This window comes from Anoplolepis gracilipes, chromosome 10 (assembly GCF_047496725.1).
Source record: "Anoplolepis gracilipes chromosome 10, ASM4749672v1, whole genome shotgun sequence".
Taxonomy (NCBI): domain Eukaryota; kingdom Metazoa; phylum Arthropoda; class Insecta; order Hymenoptera; family Formicidae; genus Anoplolepis; species Anoplolepis gracilipes.
The window spans coordinates 2,917,945-2,939,636 of record NC_132979.1 but is presented as its reverse complement, the minus strand read 5'-3'; the positions used below and the strand labels follow the sequence as shown (position 1 = coordinate 2,939,636).

General features: G+C 32.1%; 4 protein-coding genes across 11 annotated transcripts in view; 1 reads left to right on the top strand and 3 right to left on the bottom strand.

Annotated features, from left to right (window-relative positions):
- The window catches only part of LOC140670334 (uncharacterized), a 46,384-nt gene extending 44,413 nt beyond the window's left edge, over positions 1–1,971 (bottom strand). The window contains exon 1 of the mRNA XM_072900896.1: positions 1,715–1,971. The gene's annotated coding sequence lies outside the window, so the exon portion shown is untranslated. The remainder of the gene's footprint in view (positions 1–1,714) is intronic.
- Positions 1,972–6,528: 4,557 nt separating this feature from the next.
- Phm (Peptidylglycine-alpha-hydroxylating monooxygenase) lies at positions 6,529–9,678 on the bottom strand. The gene is made up of 3 exons (XM_072900903.1): positions 9,540–9,678; positions 9,021–9,236; positions 6,529–8,927 (listed from the first exon to the last, which is right to left on the bottom strand). The coding sequence occupies exons 1-3, from the start codon at positions 9,654–9,656 to the stop codon at positions 8,259–8,261; spliced, it is 1,002 nt and encodes a 333-aa protein (XP_072757004.1). The 5' UTR covers positions 9,657–9,678; the 3' UTR covers positions 6,529–8,258.
- A 667-nt stretch (positions 9,679–10,345) lies between these two features.
- On the bottom strand, positions 10,346–14,472 carry Arl6 (ADP ribosylation factor-like 6). 3 transcript variants are annotated; one of them, XM_072900907.1, is made up of 3 exons: positions 14,226–14,472; positions 11,153–11,332; positions 10,346–10,945 (listed from the first exon to the last, which is right to left on the bottom strand). In XM_072900907.1, the coding sequence occupies exons 1-3, from the start codon at positions 14,308–14,310 to the stop codon at positions 10,734–10,736; spliced, it is 477 nt and encodes a 158-aa protein (XP_072757008.1). In that variant the 5' UTR covers positions 14,311–14,472; the 3' UTR covers positions 10,346–10,733. The 3 variants fall into 3 exon arrangements, with proteins under 3 accessions (XP_072757008.1, XP_072757007.1, XP_072757009.1); XM_072900906.1 differs by having other exon boundaries at positions 14,133–14,469; XM_072900908.1 differs by lacking the exon at positions 14,226–14,472 and adding an exon at positions 11,676–11,761.
- Positions 11,885–21,598, top strand: LOC140670335 (BTB/POZ domain-containing protein 10-like). 6 transcript variants are annotated; one of them, XM_072900898.1, is made up of 7 exons: positions 13,742–13,866; positions 15,049–15,177; positions 16,334–16,459; positions 17,431–17,622; positions 18,025–18,296; positions 18,687–18,884; positions 20,048–21,598. In XM_072900898.1, exons 1-7 carry the CDS (start codon positions 13,856–13,858, stop codon positions 20,509–20,511), a joined length of 1,392 nt encoding a protein of 463 aa, XP_072756999.1. In that variant the 5' UTR covers positions 13,742–13,855; the 3' UTR covers positions 20,512–21,598. The 6 variants fall into 6 exon arrangements, with proteins under 6 accessions (XP_072756998.1, XP_072757002.1, XP_072756999.1 ...); XM_072900900.1 differs by having other exon boundaries at positions 13,744–13,866; positions 17,455–17,622; XM_072900899.1 differs by lacking the exon at positions 13,742–13,866 and adding an exon at positions 14,480–14,728.
- The last annotated feature ends 94 nt before the right edge of the window (positions 21,599–21,692 follow it).

The window sequence follows — 21,692 nt, the reverse complement described above, 5'->3', positions numbered from 1 at the left end:
TCGGCGTTAACTACGTTTCGCGATGGTGAAACTACAACTGCAGAAAATCGATAAATTCCCACAAGAGAGAGAAAGAGAGAGAGAGCGAGAGACAGAGGAAAGAGAGGGAAGGAGAAAGAGAGAATAAGCGAAATTAAATTATGGGAAGAAGCAGTCTCCAATGATGAAACCGCTACTTCACAGCGCCTGAAGAATTAAATATATATTTCGTGTGTCTCTCTCCCTTATCGGTGCATCGCGGCGTCTCGCTCTATTTATGCACGATATTGCGGCTTCGTGTCGAAACTCGTCGTTATCTTCGACGCACGCGAACACATCAATTAGATGATTTTAAAAGATACCAGAGATTGCGCTTCCTGAACCTAACAAATATACCGTGCACATTACATATAGTGCAAGTTCAATTAAGCGCGTCATAAATTTCAATGAGACAGATTAGAAATTTCACACGGTATTAAGTATAGGTTTTATAACAGGATTTTTTTCAATCAAACTCATATCGCGTTCAAGCATTTATTCCGGAGAATTTTTTAAAATATTATATCTATGGTTTGCATGCTTCTCTCCATCTAGAATCTAGTTTGTCCGGAAAGTTTTCTCGTTTATAACGCAATATCGCGGCCAATATAGCTCCCTCCAAAACCACCGTACCGTCCGTTAAACGATTAATGCTCCCGTATTTTCGTACGAGGAAATCCGAAGGGGGAAAACATCTTTCAATTACATCGGGAATTTCGCTACGGCCTGGCCGCGAAACTTGGCCTGGAAGGATTCGCCCGCGCGGAAATTTTGCTTGGGATTCGAATCGCATCGTCCGTCGTGTCGGAGGACGAAAAAGAAAAAGAAAAAGAAAAAGAAAAAGAAAAAAAAATAAAGAGGACGAAAACAAAGCTCGGGCGCGGGTCTACGTGCGAGCCAGCGTCGAACGAGACGTGATCGAGGCCTCACTTTCGAAGTCTGTAGCCGCTGGCCCGATCGGTCGCTTTCCTAACGATCGGCCCGCGTGTGCTTTTACCGGCACGTGGGATGCTTTTACGATGCTCGCGACGTGCCATTTTCATTGGCCGGACTAAGCCGCGTTCAGTGCGATCGCACGTGCTGTATCTTAACAGAACGAAAGTCTCGAATTGTGCCATGGAGATTGAAAAAAAAAAAAAAAAAAAAATCAGACGTCGAACGTTATTCGTACACGAGAATATCGCATTTAAAAAGTCGGAAAAGAATGAAACTTATTTTGTGTAAAAAAATCCTCTTCAATACTTTTGCTTTCGTCGATCATCTTCAACAAGGGTAGATAATATTATTATTATTAAACAGAATTTTTTTTACACACGATTGGTGTATTTATTTACCGACTCTTATTAGTCTCTTATTAGTACTCTCTTCAGTAAGATAGCAAAGACTTACGATAGTTTTGAATTAGGAGGAGAACGATAGAAGGGAAAACGGCGTTGATACTTGATACATAATCCGAATTGTGGCCTCATGTTTATTTCACATTCCCATTTCCCTCTACATCTATTTTCGAATAGATATGACCAGGAATATATCGGAGAAGTTTGCGCGTGGCGCGCGGTACAGGTTGAAGTACATAATTCGCGCGCGGGCTCGAAAACGTCAAACATCATTCCGCGTTGGGAGTTGCGGAACGGTATGATATCACAGGACTTTCATGCAAGAGCGGTAATTGTTGCGAACTCGATATCTTGCTTACCTAGAAGTTCGATAACCAAGCTACGTTAGCATCCCCGCAACAAGCAGCCGGCTTACACCAACTATTAATTTGTTCCGTATGAAAGGTCGAACTAAGCCACTGCCAACTGGTACAAACGTATACATACTTGCAGACAACTATAGTATATATCGCCTGTTTCTTTTTCATATCGGATAAAGTTGAAATAATTGAAAACGTCTAACTTTTATCACGTGAATTAAATAATTCTAACAATTCTGTGTTACTACATTGTTGTAATTTTGCATTGTTGTATATGATGCAGACATAATTATAAATAATTACAATAGACTAATAAATATTTATTAATATTTCTAATATTAATATTTGCATAAAATAATATACGTACAGCAATTAATAAATATGTATTAACATCTTCGCATTATTAATGTCTAGATGCATGATGAGAACAGAGCACATCGATTTCGCGAGAGTCCGTAACGCTGGAAATGCATGGAGTGATTAAGAATAGGAAACATGAACTACAGACATATACATGATGATTAATGGCACATCAGTCGTACATATCGCGTTCACGCTACACGTCTGTCCGCTTTCTAAGTCATCGTCGTGAATATTGATCGCGGAGCATTGTCCGCAAGAAGAATAGCACAAATTTTTATGGTATCGATGACCGGAAATGGACACGCGACTTATACATGGCGCATCGATGCACGTATGAATTTTACTTTCGTGCACGACACTGTGCGAAGGAAACGAAATTATGAGCGAAACCGCCGGCGAGAATCAAGTTTATGGGCCTCTATCCATTAGGTGTATTCAACTAATGGCAGTTAGATAAATTGCCATTTATCCAGAGTTGTGGCAAGTTTCTTGCGAGCAAGATGTACGTGTTTCCTTTCTCGTGGATTTATCTATCTATTTAATTTACTATTGCTCTTAAAAAAGAGGCGTCTTAGGCTGATATTCTATTAAGATAGCAGCATTTTATGTATGTTTATCCGGTTAGCAGAATACCGGTTTATCGATGTGAGATGCGTGCATAATTGACGAGAAGTTTATTACAGCAAAATGTAAGTCTCATACAAGAGAGGTAGATAAATAGAGAGAAAGACGATTGAGAAGAGACTATAAGCGAAATATATTTCGTTCGCTACGAAGATGAAATATATTCGTCCCGTTCTCTTTATTCCTTTTATGAATAATATTTCGCTTTTGATCCATCCGTACCGAGAGAAAGCACGTATCGAGAATTCGGCCCGTGAAATGATGGTAGCGAGCAAAAGTAATCTCCGCGTGTTCCCGACGCGTGACACTGATCGACTAATGGAGCAGAAGTGATCGAACATTCGATCTATATTCGGCCGGGCCCCAACTTCGCTTTCGAGCACACGGGTCTTGTGCTTGACACGCGAGTCACGTGTCGCCAAGTTTCACAAAGTCTCATCGATTTATTTTGTCACGAGTAATTCGTATTCTTCGCAACAGCCTCCTCTCTACTCCCGTCAAGTCGAAATAGTGATGCCGTTCACCACCGGACGCGAATCGATCTTTAACCCTCTCCACGGTCAACCCTTGTGCATTCTCTCCTGTCACGTTATAGAAACTTTCACTATATATCGTTAGGCCGAACTGGTGCAAGGGAAAGTCGAGGCAATGTGGTGTATCTCTTTTTTTGTTTTTGTTTTTAACAAGATATTCTATTTGACAGAGATGTGGGAAAAAAATTCTTATTCTACATTTTCTCCAAGACATCGTAAAATGAAAAAAGCCTCTTATGTGAGCGGATTTGAACGGGTCAAATTGTTTTTATTTCCAATTGAAATTATAAAAATGTTGAATATAGGTTTCTGCGCTGCGCATAATTTTATTTTAAAAAATAATGGTTTATTTCTAATTTGATATTTAAAAACAAAAATGGAGAAAATGTGATCGCCATACTTTTCATTTAAAATACACAAAGAGATTCAAATGAGAATTTAAATTCAACCGTTGAAATTAACTCGAAATTTAATGTTCAAAGAATATTGCTTCAGCTATCAGAGTCTAAAACGTTCTCTCAATATCTCTTATTATTAAGCGCGATTAAAATAGATACGGAAATTCTGCGATGGGTATTCACTCATCGCGCATAAAAGATAACTTGAACACACGACTATCGATCTGCACCGGATATATCGTCCGTATATTGGCGTGAACTCCCGTCGAAGGAGACGTGCAAGAGGGCGGCGTAATGAGCCAAACCGGTTCTCGATTTTACAAGTGGGCAATCCGATCGCGTCACTCGTACCACGAAAATCTAAAACACTTCCCCGCGTGTCAAACGCGTTTCCACGCACATATATACAAAGTAGGTCGTACCGGAAGAAACGAAAGTACGAAAGCGATTTTCGCATTAGTAACTGCTCGATTATCGTCGCGCAAAGTCTCCCACAGATAATAAATCTGCGCGTGAAACTGTTGCAAAAAAAAAAAAAAAAAAAAAAACACAACTCGATCTAATAATTTTAAAACGATAAAGAATACGAAACAGCGTTTAAGAAAAAAAATAGCGTACATTTAGAGAAACCACGTGGAAGACATATTGTACATCCGACGAGAATAAGCAAAACCATTGTTCTAAAAATCTCATATCATCTCTTTGCTGCTTAATCTTGCATGCGAGTGCAACTTTCTCTTTATAAACACGTATGAAAATAAAAGTTTAATCGAAAATTAATAATTAGTATTAGCTTTATAAATTTGATTGCGTTAGACATTTGATGACTTAACTTAATTGTGAAGCAGACGACACAATTGTAAATTATCATACCTGGGATAGGCATCGTGCGACGAGCGAGAGAGAAAGAAGACTTTATTAGCTCTTTCGGGTTTCATCAACGGCTCTTAAAAACGCCGACCACACCTCCGTTAGATTCTTTAACTCGTTGACTGCACTTTCTCCGGTCATTTGTTTTCCAAAAACGTACGTCGCCATCGACACACTTTTAATGACTGTTCAGACATTCTGCAACAATAAAAATGACATAGAAGTAACATCTGTAAAACTAATGCAAAATGTCTACAAAATTTATAATTTGTCGCTAGAAATAATTGAAAACCTTCACTTTGTATAATTTTACTGTTATCGATTCAAATATTTATTTCCAAAAACATCAATTGTTAAAGCTTGTACAAACATATTATACAAAAATGTTACTAATATACTTGCATAATGTTCAAGAATTTTTAATCAACTTAGAATCGATATTCTGCTCTTTGACAAAAGATTTATTGCCACGGGTTTTCATAATCCTTTAAATTTTCAATATTTAATATCACGTGTGAATTACTGTTAAAACATAATCTATAGAATAAAATTTTATTATTTATTCTTATTTTTATAATAAATCGTGAAAAAAGGAGAAGCTTCTATTATTAATTTACTACAACTAAAAAATTATTGATATCTTAATTATTTGCCTAAGAAAAAAAGTTGATTCAAAAATATTAAAGTATATCTGCAAAATATATCCAATTATTATTTTAATTATGTACTGTATAATAAAGAAGAGTACATACTGCTAATACATCTCAATGTGATGCGTATAAAGTACTCTTTAAGATAATCGATTAATCAATTTCCATAACTTCACTTAAGCTAATTAATTTCGTTTGTCATTTGAACTTTAAACACATGTGTCGCTTATAAATAGCTCAACTTCTCGTGGTCCAATACTCTCGTCAGATTTGACAAATGTAATTTTCGTGGTCGGCAAATACGATCGGTGTAACGGTTGATTGAAGGTCAGCTAATTCACCGACTCGATCTGTCTGCATTAATAGACGTTAGACATAACAACATGACCCGGCACCATTCAATTGAGAATTCATTGCATTGATTCGTCAGCTTTTCATCAATCGATCGATCGATAACGGGATGCTTTGAAAAAAAAATATATGTATATATATATATATATATATATATATATACGAGAAACCAGCGAGATCGTTATACGTATAGAAAGCGCACACGATAAATCTGACGTAAAGCCGCACGAGACGTGCTTTATCGCGGTGCTAAAGACCTCGATGGGATTACCTTTCTCTTGATGCACCCTTTAAGTTTAATGGAACCGCGCGAATTACGTTGTAGCGAACGTCCGTACTTAATTTAAGTCGCCAGAGTCCATAACTCGTTTTCACGAGTTTAGAGCCGCCATCAGCGCCGAGTCCGCATGAGCATTATAATCTTGTCTTGGTCTTTTTTTTTTTTTTTTTTACTGCGATAGACAATCCGCGTTAATATGAAACAAAAATAACAAAGTTTGCGATTATAGTATTACAAATTATTTTAAGCAATAAAAAAAATTATTTTGCAACATAGATTATCCCACTCATAGTGGGATTAATTTCAAGCAACAAACATCTATGGCGATATATAAAAATAAAATATTAAATGAGCAGCAGAGACACGATAACACGAATGCACGTTGTGTGTGATGAATACAATAACGCTGCAATATACTGTGGTTGGAATGCGCAAACAAAAAGTCGTCAATTCCATATGCACGACGACCAAGAGAACATTATTAATGCGGATATGGACTATACGTGATATGGTATCGTTGGTTTACTAGAGTATTGTATGTATTATATAAAAATGTACACACGATATATTTCAATTATGAGAGTGCATCAGGAGAGAAAGCAACGTGCTTCTCTGAAATTGTCCTCTGGAAATGTATTTTTGCTGCGCATCGCAAACAGCATGGAATAAAACGCAAAACAATTTTCTTTGCATAAGTTTGTTTATTGAATTCATAAATCCTATATTTTTAGCGACAATCGTACGCTTATATATGCTCGAAAATAAATATCGATCCATCAATGGTCTTGCGAAAAATACGCTAGGACGGGGAAAAAGATCTATATTTCTTCATTTAACATTTAAATGCACAGTACGAGGAGTCAGGTGGAGATTCCTGAGCAATTGTATACATATATACAGTATTTAGAGAAGATATTGAAAGAAAGACTTCGTTACATATTTTTGGAAATAGTATTCTCATCGATTTTACATTGACATCTTGCTTCGGGAGAAACGTTCTATTTAAAATAATTCTCTTTAAATTATTAATCAAATTGATATCACATATATAGATAATTATAAAAACTGTTTAAGAACTGAAATTTCGTGCACAATACAATACGATAGCACCATTTTGGTTTATCTTAGTTTTAAATATAACTTTATGCGCATAAAATAAAATTAACAATTAATATATCCATATATTCTGCAGTACATTCTCCTTCCACTAAAAGACTTAATTCATTAATTAATAATATTCTTAATTATTATTAATTAATGTGATTGCACTTGCTTATAATTACTTCGAAAAATCTGTTTGAAATACATATTTTACAAGAAATAAATTATAAAAAGCAATATCTTTCTGCTAATGAAGTATATCTCGAAAAAATTACATTACGCGTAATGTAATTTTCAAATGTTTCAAATTTGGATACCACATTATACTTCATTAACTATTAAAAGAAAATATTTATATATGTTTGTCTTCTATAACTCTTTTCAAATTACGTATAATCATAAATTACATAATTATAAATATATAACTGAAACACTAGGCCTAAGTTTAACATTATCTTTTTATGTCACATCTGCAGTGCTTCGGTACATATATACATATACAAAAATTCTAATATAAACTAATACTTGACATTAAATTTGCAACTACCTTCAAAATATATATTGTACATAATACAACAATTCATATAATTGTTGATTAAACAATAAGTCAATTTGGAGTACTCATCAACATAGACTAGTTTTTGTTACAAAAATTATACATATTGTGTACACGTAACCGATCAGCAACTTGCAGCATAAATTGCAACAGTAATTCAAACAGATGGAATGTCACATTTATAACAATTGACAAGAAGAGGTATTCCACTTATATAAATTAATATCAAATTTTTTAAAAGTCACTCACACATGTAAAATAAGTACAATGTACCCTGGTCACAGTATTCTCTCACTATCTCACTTAAAAAAAATATGTAGAAATTAATTTGTGCGTGTAATTATTAGATTTGACTTTAATAATTAATAATTTCATTAATAAATTATTTTGTAACAACACACACATCCTCTTACATTATTATCTCCAAAAAAAGATAAAAAAAGGTACTGCTTTTATTTTATCTTAAAAGCAATAGTCATGAATTGTTAAAATTTAATAATCACAACTTCCAAAATTATATAAATAATTTTAAATTCAAGAAAAAGCGTACGTTGCTATTCTAAATTCATATAAATTTCATTAAAAGTATATACACACACAAACTATTAATAAAATATAAATACTCTTGATGAAATATATATAAAACAAAAAATTATTCACAAATTATATTAGGACGACTTGATCTCAAAGTATACATTTTATCCCAATTTAAATGCATTTAAGTACAACAGTCTGTGGAAACATTAGAATTTTTCCTAATTGTACATGATAAAATAAAATTGATCTACTATTGTATCAACATAACATTGGTTAAAATATTACAATGTAGATGCCTCTTTGTCAGGAATATTCTGCAACTCTTGGTTCCAATAATACATAGGTGGTCCTCGAGTAAAGCAATATTTCCGCTTTAACGGACTATCATTCTCAACGTAATACATAATGTACATATTACACATCTCGTCTTCGCTCGTCAATCCTACATAGGTGGGTCTATCGCGTATATTTTCCATTGTACAACGAGCCGCCAGACTATCACCATACGTAATTGGAACTTTGTTAGTAACAGGATAAAACATTTGAGGAGTCAATGGATTTCTCTTTCCGAGTTCAATCCACTTGTTGTTCGGTTTTACCACATAACCTGATACTACCTTTCCAAGTGAATGAGTGTGTGTTCTATATGCGAATGGATAAATAGTCTTATTCTCTGTTATAGGGCAAGAAGCTTCCATGTGTACCACTTCCCTAGGTGGTATAACACCACCTGTTCCTAATAAAATAACACCGGCCAATTTGTTCAACGGATGAGTCGTATAATGTAAAATTACACCTGAATTATCTGTTCTACCATCTTTAAAGTGTTCGATGTGCGAGTAATGTATTTGCAGGACAATATACTGTATAGAAGAATCACCACCTACTTTAAAGCCCACGCCATGTGGTAGATCTAATTTAGGAGCGTCCCTTGCCCAGGCATAGATAATCTATAATTTAAATAAAGGATTTATTAAATCTTTATCTATTAAATATTCATGGAATTTGTGGAAAATGCATTGCATAATTTTAATTTCTATTACCTGAGTCCCTTCGTTACAAGGAGATGCTGTATCTTGTTTATGTGTGTTAGTCATCATTTCCCCGCAATTCCAAACTGGCTTTGCGCTACCTGGCTTGGTACAACCGTAAATAATTATGTGATGAGCTGTTTCCATTGTCGCATTTGGTTCGAAACCAGTAATATAGTAATTTCTTGTATAATCTATGCGAACTGGAGTGCATAGATAAAGCTCAGGCTATAAAAACAGGATGCATCAGGTGACTTATATGCCATAAAAAAAAAATTAATTAACTATTCAAAAAATAGCAGGAACTAAAACGGTTTATTATACACTTATTTTTTATCACTATGCATATAAGTACTAGTATACAATTGTCATTGTAGAAAATAAATAAAGCACGATACAAAATATATATATTTGCGGAAATATTTTTAAATTTTCCACATGTTATTTTTCACAGGAGTTATATGTTATCAAAAATTATATGTATAGACATTTTTGTTTCTTTCATGAATAGTAGAAAATCACAGTACTTACCATATTAGGTTTCACATTTGGCATAAGCAGCGGGAATTTTTCGATATTGTAACAACACGTGGACTTGAAGAAAATTACAAGCCCAAAATAACACGTCAACAAGCGGTTTCCTAACATTTTGAAACACAGAATCTACGTTTTAATTTTTATCCCTTATCAAATACTATGATAAGGAACCCACCTGTTAAACGCTACAGGTCGATCGATATGACGCCTATAACTAACGCGTGACGTAAATCGCAAAAGGTCAGAGTCAGAAAAGATACTGCCAGAACCAGAGGCAGAGGCGCGAAATTTATATGTCGGTGGCGACATCTTACGATATCGGCGATTTTGAATCCGTTATCACACGGTTATTTTCTCTCTTTGTGAATTTTTGTATATTTTCTTATCGCTACATAATGAACGTCTATTTAGATAAAAAAAATATGCGTCTCTAGGTCTTCAGTATAAAATAAAAAATGATGGAAATTTTCCATTGAAACACACGTCTGAATAGTCTACTGAAACTGAATAATCTTTATTTTGAATATTTTACGGCGAAATATCTTTGCGTTAGTTATATGAAACTATGCCTACGCTAACATTTAATTATAAAATATTTTGCGGTTGAATTGGAAAATTACTGCGATCGCGCGCATCTGAGTTACATGAAAATAATCATTTTTTACATACATATATATATATATATATATATATATATATATATATATATATATATATATTTTTTATGTACTTACATTTACATATTCAGCTAAATGCGCTTTTACTTTTGGACGGAGACCAAGAACTTCCTAACGCTATACTTTTTACCTTAATTATATCAGCATTTTTCCTCGACTTTCTTTTCGTAACGAGATACATATACCGGAAGTTGATTTTCACTATTGCACCGGAAAGAACGAGTCTATAGATATATAAAATACATAGACGGACTTCGGTTATCTTCGGATAAGCTCAGGTCATAATTACTTGTAATTGGTGGATAGTTTCTCGATTAATAGAAACAGGCTCCATCTATGTATTTTATATATTTATGATTGTTTCGCGGCCAGAGATATATTTTGAGCGCCAAATCAAACGATTCGTGACGCCGAATGTGATGATAAAAAATGATATTACAAGCACTGATGTCGATCCGACAGATTTCGTAAAAAGAAACATCGAGCCAGTCGCAGACGATGTCGGTGAGTTTTATCTCTTGTTAATGTATATATCGCGAATTTGATCTGTCAGCCACTCGATCGCCGGCTGCAGACCTTCGCCGGTTATGGCATTTGTCGCTCGTATATGCCAGGGTTTATTCTGTATTCGCTCGAGTCCCAATCCAGCGACCAGCTTTACGGTAGTCAAGGAATCGGGCAAGTCCATCTTATTCGCCAAGAAAAGGATGGGTATCTTGCGGCCTGAAACGTGTATTTTTTACGTCAGTTTGACGCAATCATTTAAATTGCTTGTTGCGTCTCGAGTTTCAAACAATTCCAGAATTATTATAGAAGCTTCTCTCTTATTTTTTCGTGTCATTTTAAATAAATTTGTCGTTATATCGCTACTATATTTTTTTATTACACACTCCTGATATTAATTTTATCAGTGCAGAAAATATATTATACCTGCTACATCGGGATGTTGCAAGAGCATGTCCAATTCTTCCTTCACGACAACCAGTCGGAGTTTATCGCTACTGTCAATTATAAAGATAATCCCGTGGCAATCTTTATAATAATGCTCCCACAATGATCTATGACGATCGTGGCCTGACATATCAAATGCAGTGAAGTTGACATTCTTGACTGAAACAATGATTTGGATTTTTTATACCAAGTAAGTAAAGTAAACAAGTAAAGCACTAATAATATATATGTATTATTTATTATTATATACATAGAAAAAGTTTCTGAAAACATTTTTATACATATAATTCTTGTTTCGTGTATAATTCAATAAGGAAAATTTCTGAGTCCCTTTTCAAAAAATTATTTTTCATGACATTAAATTTAGTCTCTCTTACAATAACGTAATTTTAATTAAAATGTTATTATTTATTTATTTGTGAAATGTGACTTATTATTAATCGAGTAGAAAAAATAATTTATCGCATAAATAATAATATAAGAAAACGTCTAGAAATACTACCATATTTCTCAGTGGCCCGAGATGAAAATATTTGAGAACCATCATATTGAGAGTGCATTCGGTACTACACCTGCTCCTTAAATGGCTATACGTGATTGGTGTATCGTTCTATAATTTATCCAAGTTCTAAAAGCATACACCAATCACGAATAACCGTTCATGAATCGCATAATAAACGGTATTGTAGCGGTTGTATTGAATGCATCAAACTGTTGTTTTGGCGCGCGAATTTGTTTAAAATTATTGAACTTTATTTATTATTGCAAATGATATACGAGTGATCCGTGTGACAGAAAATGCAAGCGCACAGTTCTTCCGATAATGAAGCGAATATCGAGCCGGCTGATAAAGGTACACGAATTTTTCAAATATTCTAACCCTACTCAGACGACGAAGAGAAGTAACCGATTTTCAATTTTTTAGAGTCGACACTCGTGGAAAAGAAGAAACTGCTTCGAGAAATACAGAAACTAGAACGCATAATCGAACAATGTGAATGGAAAGTAAATACCGTACGTTTTGAAAATGTGGAGGAACATATATCCGAATTGCAAAACTGGGAGAATCCGTCACATTCCAAAGGAATACCAAATGTCGAAGTTGATCTGCAAACTGAACTGTACAATTTCGCCGGTTTTCGTTGCGTCAAATTTCGGAGAGATGAGGTCGTATTCAACTTTACATCGACAAACGAGCAACAGAAGAAAGACGTTTATGCCGTACAGATTTTTATTAAAGATAGAAAAGGCCATCTGGGAAAATGGATAATGCCAATGTCGATCGATATGAATGACATGCTGACTAAAATACCTATTGACAAATTGGAAAATTTAACTCCCTTTCTAAAGACCTGTAAACATGATATCGACTGTTATATCATTCGGCAAGAACAGTTCCTGTCATTAAAAGTATGCTTTTGTGTTATAAAAATTGATATCAAATTATTTTCAAATTATATACAATATGCTAACAAATAATAAATATCTGTTTTAGAAACATATTTCATATATGAAGCATTGTGCTCTGCAGTCTAACACGGGATATACGCATATCATTTTGGAATTGTATGGTGTACATGACAAAGAAAATGACAGATCTATGAATTTAATAATATACTTACTGTATCATTCAAATAAAGCAAGACCATATAAAATTAACATTGATACAATGGAAGAAAAGCAATTAAGCGATGATCTAAAACAACGATTGAAAATATGCTTGAATGAGTTCAAATTATCAGATTTAAAAACAGCATTTGACAAGGTTTTAAGACAAGAAGATTCTGCATTTACATGGATTCAAAACGACAGTGAAAGTTCATTAGAATTAAATGTACAGTATTTAAATGAATATAAGATATATATTAAATAAAATGATTTTTTCAGCTTATGATTAAAATACATTTTATCAGTTTTTCTTTTTTTTTTTTTTTTTTAGGATACTAGCAGCTGTGAAAGCCTTTTAGTAGAATTTCAATTAATTCGAAAGAAATCACAAAGAAAAAAGAAGATAAGACGTGAACTACAGAAGAAGTGGAATAAAAGAAAAAGACAAAAGAATGTTTCAACAAATATTGAATTGTCAGAAAGTAACGAGGAAGATAGTCAGATACAAACCAAAGTGACACGCACTAAAAGTCCACAACAAATTTCGATTAGACAGAAAGAAACAGAGCCAGTTCCATCTACTTCAAAACAACAAGAGAAAATTTCACAAGAAACACCATTGTATAAACCTATAGTCAGATTGAAACAGACAAAATTGAATTTCCATATCAACCAGATTACAAATTCTCCCAATTCTGTGAACGAAAATCTTTCATTTAGATCAGAATCGCACAATAAACCTGATAAAAAGAAGCCAAAGATGGCTCCGCTAGGCACTAGTACTCCACTATATCCTACTCTCAGGAAAAGTAGAAAATTATCCTCATCGTCTAGTCTGGATATTGACAATATCACAGATATTAAAGCACCGAAGCAAACTGCAGATAAAATTAATGACTCTGAAAATAGTCATCTTAAAAATAAGAATGTAAAAAGGAAGACGTCAAAGTCTCTCTCATTACAAAGTACTACTAAATCAATCGGATCACCATCACATTTACGAGCTGTGAAGACAAACCAACGCCATACGAGAAGTACGAAAAATAAAAGAATGAGAAAATAAAATATAAACTTATGCATAAAAGGTAACAAAGCATATATCTTGTGGTAACAAAAATATATTTTCTTTTGTGTGTTCTCTTTAAAATATATAATTTTCATTATGTTACAGAACTAGTGTTTATAACCATATTATTTATTTTTATTTTTTTCATTTGATATATCTTATTGCAAAATAAATAGAGTGCTATGTGGAATTGAGATTATGCTAGTGCAATAATAATTATGTAGCATTAAAAGCAATATAATTTCACATCTTGGGCACTTTATCGCTCCTCGTTATTTAACTTACATGCGAATTTCTCGACATTAAACCCGACAGTGGGCACTATGTCTATGCAACGGTCATCCTCGCGTTTGAAATTATTTATGACCGTCGACTTACCACTGTTATTAAGGCCCACTACTAAAACGTTTACTTCTTTTTTCCTAAGACCTAGAAGATTCGCTAAACGATCGAACAGTCCCATTTTCTCTCGGCGGTATAAGTACTTTGCCACATTTATCGGACATCAATAATCATCCCCCGTTTATGTTAGTACCAGCCGCAGTTCGAAGAGTGGGGTAAAATAGAGTAAAAGCATCCCTTTTACACCTGCACTAACATCGAGAATTCACGTCAAGCTTTGAGAGCCACGGGTCACGGGTATAATCTATAGTTCATTCATGGAGCGCTTCGTGTATCTCCGTCAATGTTCGCGTCTGTTCGTATGATGACGCGATTCGATTGCACGCAGTCGTGCGTGGTCATACGATCGAGTTCGTCGATCGAAGAACCGTGATTGTCAGGTTAAATTGTATTCGTGCTGATTCGTACGATCTGGAGATCTGTGAGTCCACGAAGAGGCTTTTGAAGCGGCTCAGCTGGTTCCTATCGATCTCGAGCTCGTAAATATCGCGATTAATTATTAATATTATCCAAAATATCGTTCACATTCAACAAAAATTGCGAGGTTAACCTCGAAAGAGAGAGGCACGCAGAAAATGTGTTGACAGATTCAAAGACTTATTAGAATGAATATACTATCATTTACCCTCGATTTGCATGCATATAAGTTTTTTCATTAATTTGTACAAAATTGATATTACGTATAAATGACAAATTAATGAATTTTATCAGAAATATTTTGTTAGGTTACAGTTATTAAATGAAAATATTAATATGAATATCACATTTGCAAAACACAAACATTTTTGGCTTTTGACAGGTGGTTCAACATGTCGAACCCATCAGAGCGATTTGTCAATTATATGCAAGACAGCAGCAGTGACACAGAGACTGATTACAAAGAGACTGATGGACGAGGAAGGCATCGTTTATACAAGAATAGACTGAGGTAAAAATTACATTTAAATTCAGGATCTTTATTCAGTTTTGAATTCAATGACACGAAAAATGCCTGTGAAGTAATTTTTATATAGAGATTCATATTTAGTAAAATTTTTTCAACCCTGCAATATTACTATTAACATTCAAGAAGTTAACATTTTTGCAGATAAGTTAAATTGCACTGTGCCATTTGAACGAAAACATTATATCTTGCTCTAATTTCTTACATCTTAGATATCTCTCAGCATGCACTTAGATTAGGTTTTGATCTTACAAATCTTTGTTACACGCATGTACATTATTCTTAATTTATGTAAACTTACACGCATTATTCTATCAATTGGCAAAAAAATAATTACATTTATGCAATATTCTGAACTATAGAAAATGCATAATATACAAAATATATATATTTAATATTTGTCAATACATTTTGCTTATGTAAATATTGTATGTATTATTAAGAATATATTATTGTGCACATATATATCTATAATATACATTTTATCATTTTTATATATTATATAAAAATGTTTATATAAATTTTTAATGCTACATTATGCATTTTCTTAAATTGCACCAATATTAGTTATAAAACTATATTTATTGATATTTAATTATTAGTCAAGATTTATTATCTTTACTTTATATATAGAAAGATGAGTAAAGGTAAAATTTCTTATGTGATTTGTATATATAATGTATTAGGGAAAGTTAGAAAAATATATAAATTGCTCTCATATTGCAATCTGTCAAGAGAATGGAAATTATTTATATACATATACATACACAAGATAATTGATAATACAATCTTTTTGAAGCAGACTATCCTTGTGCAGTTGCACTTTGACTGAAACTGATATAATGTTTCATAAAATGCAATTTTGCGTGCTAATTACACGGAAATTTGAATCTTATTACATCAAATGTTTATAAAGTTAAATGAATAAAAATTACATTCAATCTTTCGCTATTGATACATGGAAAAAGACTACATTATTTTTTTTATTTTTATCACGGGAATTTGATTCTAATAAAAATCCACTGCAAAATATACAGGACATTCTAGAATTCGCGTATAATTAGTATAGTAGAGATGTTATAGTTGCTTGTCGTAGTAGCTGATTAGTATAAGATTACGTGGTTGTTCTGTGCATGTATAGTTGTGGTGGCTCATCGAAGCCGAAATCTTGTCTGGTACAGAGGGACGGCAGTGGCGATCGGCATTGTCATTCTTTCAATTCTGGCAGAAATTCGCAGAACTCAAATCTCACAAATCAGCATAACAGGTAAATGCACGTAATAGATAAAAGCAGGAAATTTCTATGAAGATTTCTCTGTATTTATTCTTTTCTAATTTTTAAATTAGAGAAATTTTATTAAACAAATTTAAAATTAAAGGGAGAAAAAATGTGTAACAATGTGACAACATTTTTAATTTTTATTGGTTATCTAATTAATTTTTTAACTATCATTATACCGAAAATTATTATCAAGATTTTTTTTTTAATTTTCCTTAATATTGTTATAAAATAATATTTTTGCTTTCTATAAATTTCTAAAAGATTTCTATATAAAAAACGTGCACACACATATAACATATAAGATAGTATCTTTAATAAAATCTCTCTTATATGTAATTGATGATGTGATAATGTTATGATAATTATTAATTATGTATTTTATTTTTTATATTACATATTACCGAAAAAAACTGTATACCTTTTTATTTAAACAAAAATAAATAATAAAAGTAAATATTTATTTTAAGAAATGATAAAAACATACAAACAATAAAATAATTTAGTTATTTATTTTTAAAAAGATGTAGGTAGCCTCTAGTATATATAATTAAAAAGAATTTGAATTTTTCTTTATATATATTTTTTATCTCTTTCCATTACTAATAATAATAATCTTTCATATACTATACATGAAATATATTTTATTTAATTTTTATGAAATATATTCTATTTAATTTCTTTTATTTAAATTGAGAATATACAATTATAAAAATTATAATTTATTTTAATTAAATAGAAAACATTAAAAATAAAATTTTTATAATATGCATTTAATTGGAAAAATTATTTTTCTCTTCTAATAATATATGCAATATATCTCAAAATCAAGCGACTGGGCTTCGCAAATTGTAAGGTAGGTCTCGCGAATCGCGTTAGTTTATGTATTTACCAGTGATAGATTTCTCATATGATACATATACATACAAAAGAGTATGCTGCTGCATATTCTCCCTAAGGGAGATTATTAATCTTATTCCCAGGATTCGCACGAACGTTGGCATCACCAAACAGAATCAGAGTCAAAATCAAAGCAACAGTAGGGACAACACAACCATAACAGGAGGCTCGACGATATTAGGATCTACTACCGGAGTTAGCAATCAACCAGCCAGTGACGAAAGAATCACCCTCATTGTTGATAACACAAGGTAATAGGATTTATATTATAATATAGCAAATTAATGAAATTTATATTAAAATAATAAACATTTTTTCTTAATTAAATGTTACATTTTTGCACATTAATGTATTAATTAAATATGTATAGTATTAAAAATTTTTTAGTTAAATCCAAATCTTCTTTATTACCATGTATTTGTGTGTGCACTATAATATAACACATATTATACAAATACATCTTTCCTGAAATAAGTTAAATTCTTAAAAACTTAAGAAAGCTAATTTTACAGTATCGACAAAAATATGCTTATTGTACATCTTGAACAATTGAACTAATAAAGGATATAAATTTATTTATTTATTATCTGATTTACTACAATTCATGTTTTTCTTTATTAAATTTATTTATTCTGTTGTATGTATTATTTCAGATTTATCGTTGACCCTGCTTTATTCACGGCGCACTCCAACACAATGTTGGGTCGTATGTTCAGCTCGGGGGTAGAATATGCCCAGCCTAATGAACGCGGAGAATACGAAGTCGCCGACGGCATTTCTGCCATGGTTTTTCGCGCCATTTTAGAATACTATAAAGGTGGAGTAATTCGATGTCCTCCGACTGTAAGTGTTCAAGAACTGCGAGAGGCCTGTGATTATCTGCTGGTGCCCTTTGATGCTAGCACAGTGAAGTGCCAAAATCTCAGTAAGTATTATGAAAAAATTTATATTATCTTATTAATTTTAAATATTAAGGATATAATTTATTATAAAATATAATAAGATTTTATCTTAGAGTTTGTATTCTTGTTATATATTAATAATTAATATAAAACATATATAACAACAATAATACAAATATACAAATATGTAGATACAATTAATATTGTAAATAAATAAAAATTTCTGGCATATCGTAAATATTAATAAATTAATAAATTAATTAAAGTTGAATAAAGTCAGATTGAATTAAGTAATAAATTTAAAAAAAGTCGAATGTATAAATAGAAGGAAGGAACCAGCAAGGAAATGATTTATCTTTGCTTGTGTAAATTTTTGAAATTAAAAATATATGTTTATTTTATTATTATTACAGGAGGATTGCTGCACGAGTTGTCGAATGAAGGCGCGCGTTGCCAGTTCGAGGTATTTTTGGAGGATCTGATTTTGCCGCTGATGGTGAATAGTGCTCGACGTGGCGATCGCGAATGCCATATTGTCGTTTTGCTCGAAGATGACGTAGTCGATTGGGACGAAGAGTATCCTCCTCAAATGGGCGAAGAATATTCTCAAAGTAAATAAACAAAATTTTCAATAAGTTTTTTGAGGTATTTTATATATGCTTGTAGTTAAAAGTTCTAAAAAGAAATAACATTTTAATCAGTTAAAGTTTTTGTTATTAATTAATAGCATAGTTGTTTTACATCAATTAATGTTTTACATCAATTAATTTATGAAAATAGTTGAAAATATTATATGTCGTACTTGTATATATAATATATTTTTATCTCATTTGTTGGAAAAGCAATTTTATTTATCATAGCAAAAATTAGAAATTTACATTGCTGGTGTAGAATATTAATAATATTTTCTGTCTTATCATTTCATAATTATAAAATTATAATACGATATTAAAGTTTGGAAGTTAGAAATTGAAAATTTTATATAGATTAACAAAATTAAAAGATTACAACTACTTCGTGTATTATGTATCTCACTTAAAATAGATTTATCATACATTTTTTTAAAGACGTTTTTAAATCTTTATTTGCTTGTTTTGTGAAAAAGTTCATATAACTGACTACATGTATAAGTAACCTTGGAAAAATCTAAAAAGACATGTACAATTTTTTTAGTTATAAAATATAACATGTGCTAACCTTGCGCGTTATCATAATCAGTCTGTGTTTAATAGAAAATCGATTAACTTGGCCTTTGAAAATGCATAGTCTCCATTAGTTCCGCCTATTTTCTTCAATAATAAATGCTCAACCTAACGTGATATTAATATGATCTAGTATGCCCCATATTTAACGCTGGATACTTAGGAAATACTAAAACATGTACAATCTAACTAGTAACTTATAAACATCATTATAATGAGCATAAATACATTAAATACAATAATAAATATAAATACAATATTCTTTAAAAATTAAAGTTTATTGGGCCATAAAACATATTTTAAAATTAAGTACGTATAAGAATATTTCATGATTTTATTGGATTACAGTTTAATCTCTATTACTCATTCTTTTTTGTATTATTCTGTCTTTCTTTTCTTAAGCTATTATTAAAATATATAAAAAATTAATTTGTTGCGTTTTTATCAATTTGTTGGCGTTGTCTTTTTTTCTTTGTCTTTTCTTCTCTGCATTTTTTGCTATCAAAATTCTACCGAATTCTATATTATCACTAACTTCTTACACATATCATTCCTTTTCTTTTTATTTTCAGCTGTCAACAGTACAGCGATGTACCGCTTCTTTAAGTATATCGAAAATCGGGATGTGGCCAAACAAGTGATGAAAGAACGTGGTTTGAAAAAAATTCGCTTAGGTATCGAGGGTTACCCGACCTATAAAGAGAAGGTGAAGAAACGCGCCGGTGGTCGCGCCGAGGTCATTTATAATTACGTTCAGCGACCCTTTATCCATATGTCATGGGAGAAGGAAGAGGCTAAGAGCCGTCATGTTGACTTTCAATGTGTTAAGTCTAAGTCAGTGACAAACCTCGCTGAAGCCACGGCCGATCCTGTTTTGGATGCCGCTGGGAACCCTATGCTTCTTCAGGTCGCTGAAGGAGCGGTTCCTCAACCAGAAGTTGTTGGACTTCCTATGGGGTCAGATGCTGATGTAGATGGACCCATGGGATCGGGCGATCAAGACTTGGGCCCACTACCATCTGATGAATTACCGTGAAAAGTGGAAATAGACTAAAATAGAATTTAAGGATTCTAAAGAAGACTCTACAGAAATTCTATTAAAAAGCTTTTTAAGGGAATCTTGAAGAACACATTGAAAAAGCTTTGAAGATTTTGGAAATGGTCGAAGAGAGACCTCCAAAGAAGATATTGAAAAGAAACTTCAAAAGACCATGAAGACGATTTTGAAAAGAAGATTTTTGAAGAGAAACTTGACAAGAAAGAGGAGGATTATGTTTGTCTCTGTCAGCGTAGAAGACTGCAATGCATCGAATACCGAAGAATCGGATGAGTGAACTTAAAAATTTAAAAGTATTGAATTCTGAAGACTTTGGAATATATAGGACTTTAAAAACAGGTATCCTGAAGATTTTGCAACGTGACTTCGTCCCAAAACTTGAGGAAGAGGGAGTAAGTCATTTATTTATTTAAGGTAATTTTTATCTTTTTGATATCATAGAATCTATATAATTCCGTATAAAGAAAATCATTTCTTAAAATAGGAAATTAAATTTAATTATCTCTATATATAATCCTATGATTGAAAAAATTTATTAATATTGAAAGAGTTAGCATGCATTGCAATCTTCACGGTTCAATGTATCACTTTTACTTTCAAATTTTTCTTTTTTGAGATCTGTATGATCCTGTTAAAAAAAGATTTATTGTAATAGAAAAAGAAAGTGTTTTTTTTTTATTGATCAGCTATGTCGTTTTCTCTCTCTCTTTACTATATGTGGCTTTTCGGAGTATATATATATGTATATGACCACATTTGAAAAGTTAAGATTAAAGATAGATTTCGTCGTCTAGCGCCTTTCTTGTGATATAGCTCTTCTAGATTATGTTTAATCATATTTATTTAAAGGACTGGTGCAGACGGGTGTTGTTCTCTTCTCCTCTTCCTTACAGTTTTTGCAATTTTGTAAGATATAAAACATTTAGATTTATAATCTTCTTGTATTATGCGAATACGCTATATGATCGATGTATTATTATCGCATCTTCTACTACCAACCAGTTTTCACTATCTTTCCCTTTTATACCGTTATAATAAAGTTGAATACAATTTATCAATAAATAAATTTTGCTCTTTTTACTCCTTAAAAAAACTTTGTTACAATTTTTATTTTTCTAATAAAGGAACTTTTTTAAGAATTAATAGAGAATTTAAAAGAA

Excerpts from the sequence above, each read along its gene's own strand:
- Arl6 (XM_072900906.1), bottom strand. The coding sequence starts at position 14,310 with ATGGGACTGTTCGATCGTTTAGCGAATCTTCTAGGTCTTAGGAAAAAA. Across the intron at positions 11,333-14,132 it reads TAATGTCGAGAAATTCGCAT|TCAAGAATGTCAACTTCACT; the intron begins GTAAGTTAAATA and ends TCATTGTTTCAG. Across the intron at positions 10,946-11,152 it reads GCAACATCCCGATGTAGCAG|GCCGCAAGATACCCATCCTT; the intron begins GTATAATATATT and ends TACACGTTTCAG.
- Phm (XM_072900903.1), bottom strand. The coding sequence starts at position 9,656 with ATGTTAGGAAACCGCTTGTTGACGTGTTATTTTGGGCTTGTAATTTTC. Across the intron at positions 9,237-9,539 it reads CAAATGTGAAACCTAATATG|CCTGAGCTTTATCTATGCAC; the intron begins GTAAGTACTGTG and ends CTGTTTTTATAG. Across the intron at positions 8,928-9,020 it reads CTTGTAACGAAGGGACTCAG|ATTATCTATGCCTGGGCAAG; the intron begins GTAATAGAAATT and ends TTTAAATTATAG.
- LOC140670335 (XM_072900897.1), top strand. The coding sequence starts at position 11,972 with ATGCAAGCGCACAGTTCTTCCGATAATGAAGCGAATATCGAGCCGGCT. Across the intron at positions 12,027-12,098 it reads TATCGAGCCGGCTGATAAAG|AGTCGACACTCGTGGAAAAG; the intron begins GTACACGAATTT and ends TCAATTTTTTAG. Across the intron at positions 12,584-12,668 it reads AACAGTTCCTGTCATTAAAA|AAACATATTTCATATATGAA; the intron begins GTATGCTTTTGT and ends TATCTGTTTTAG.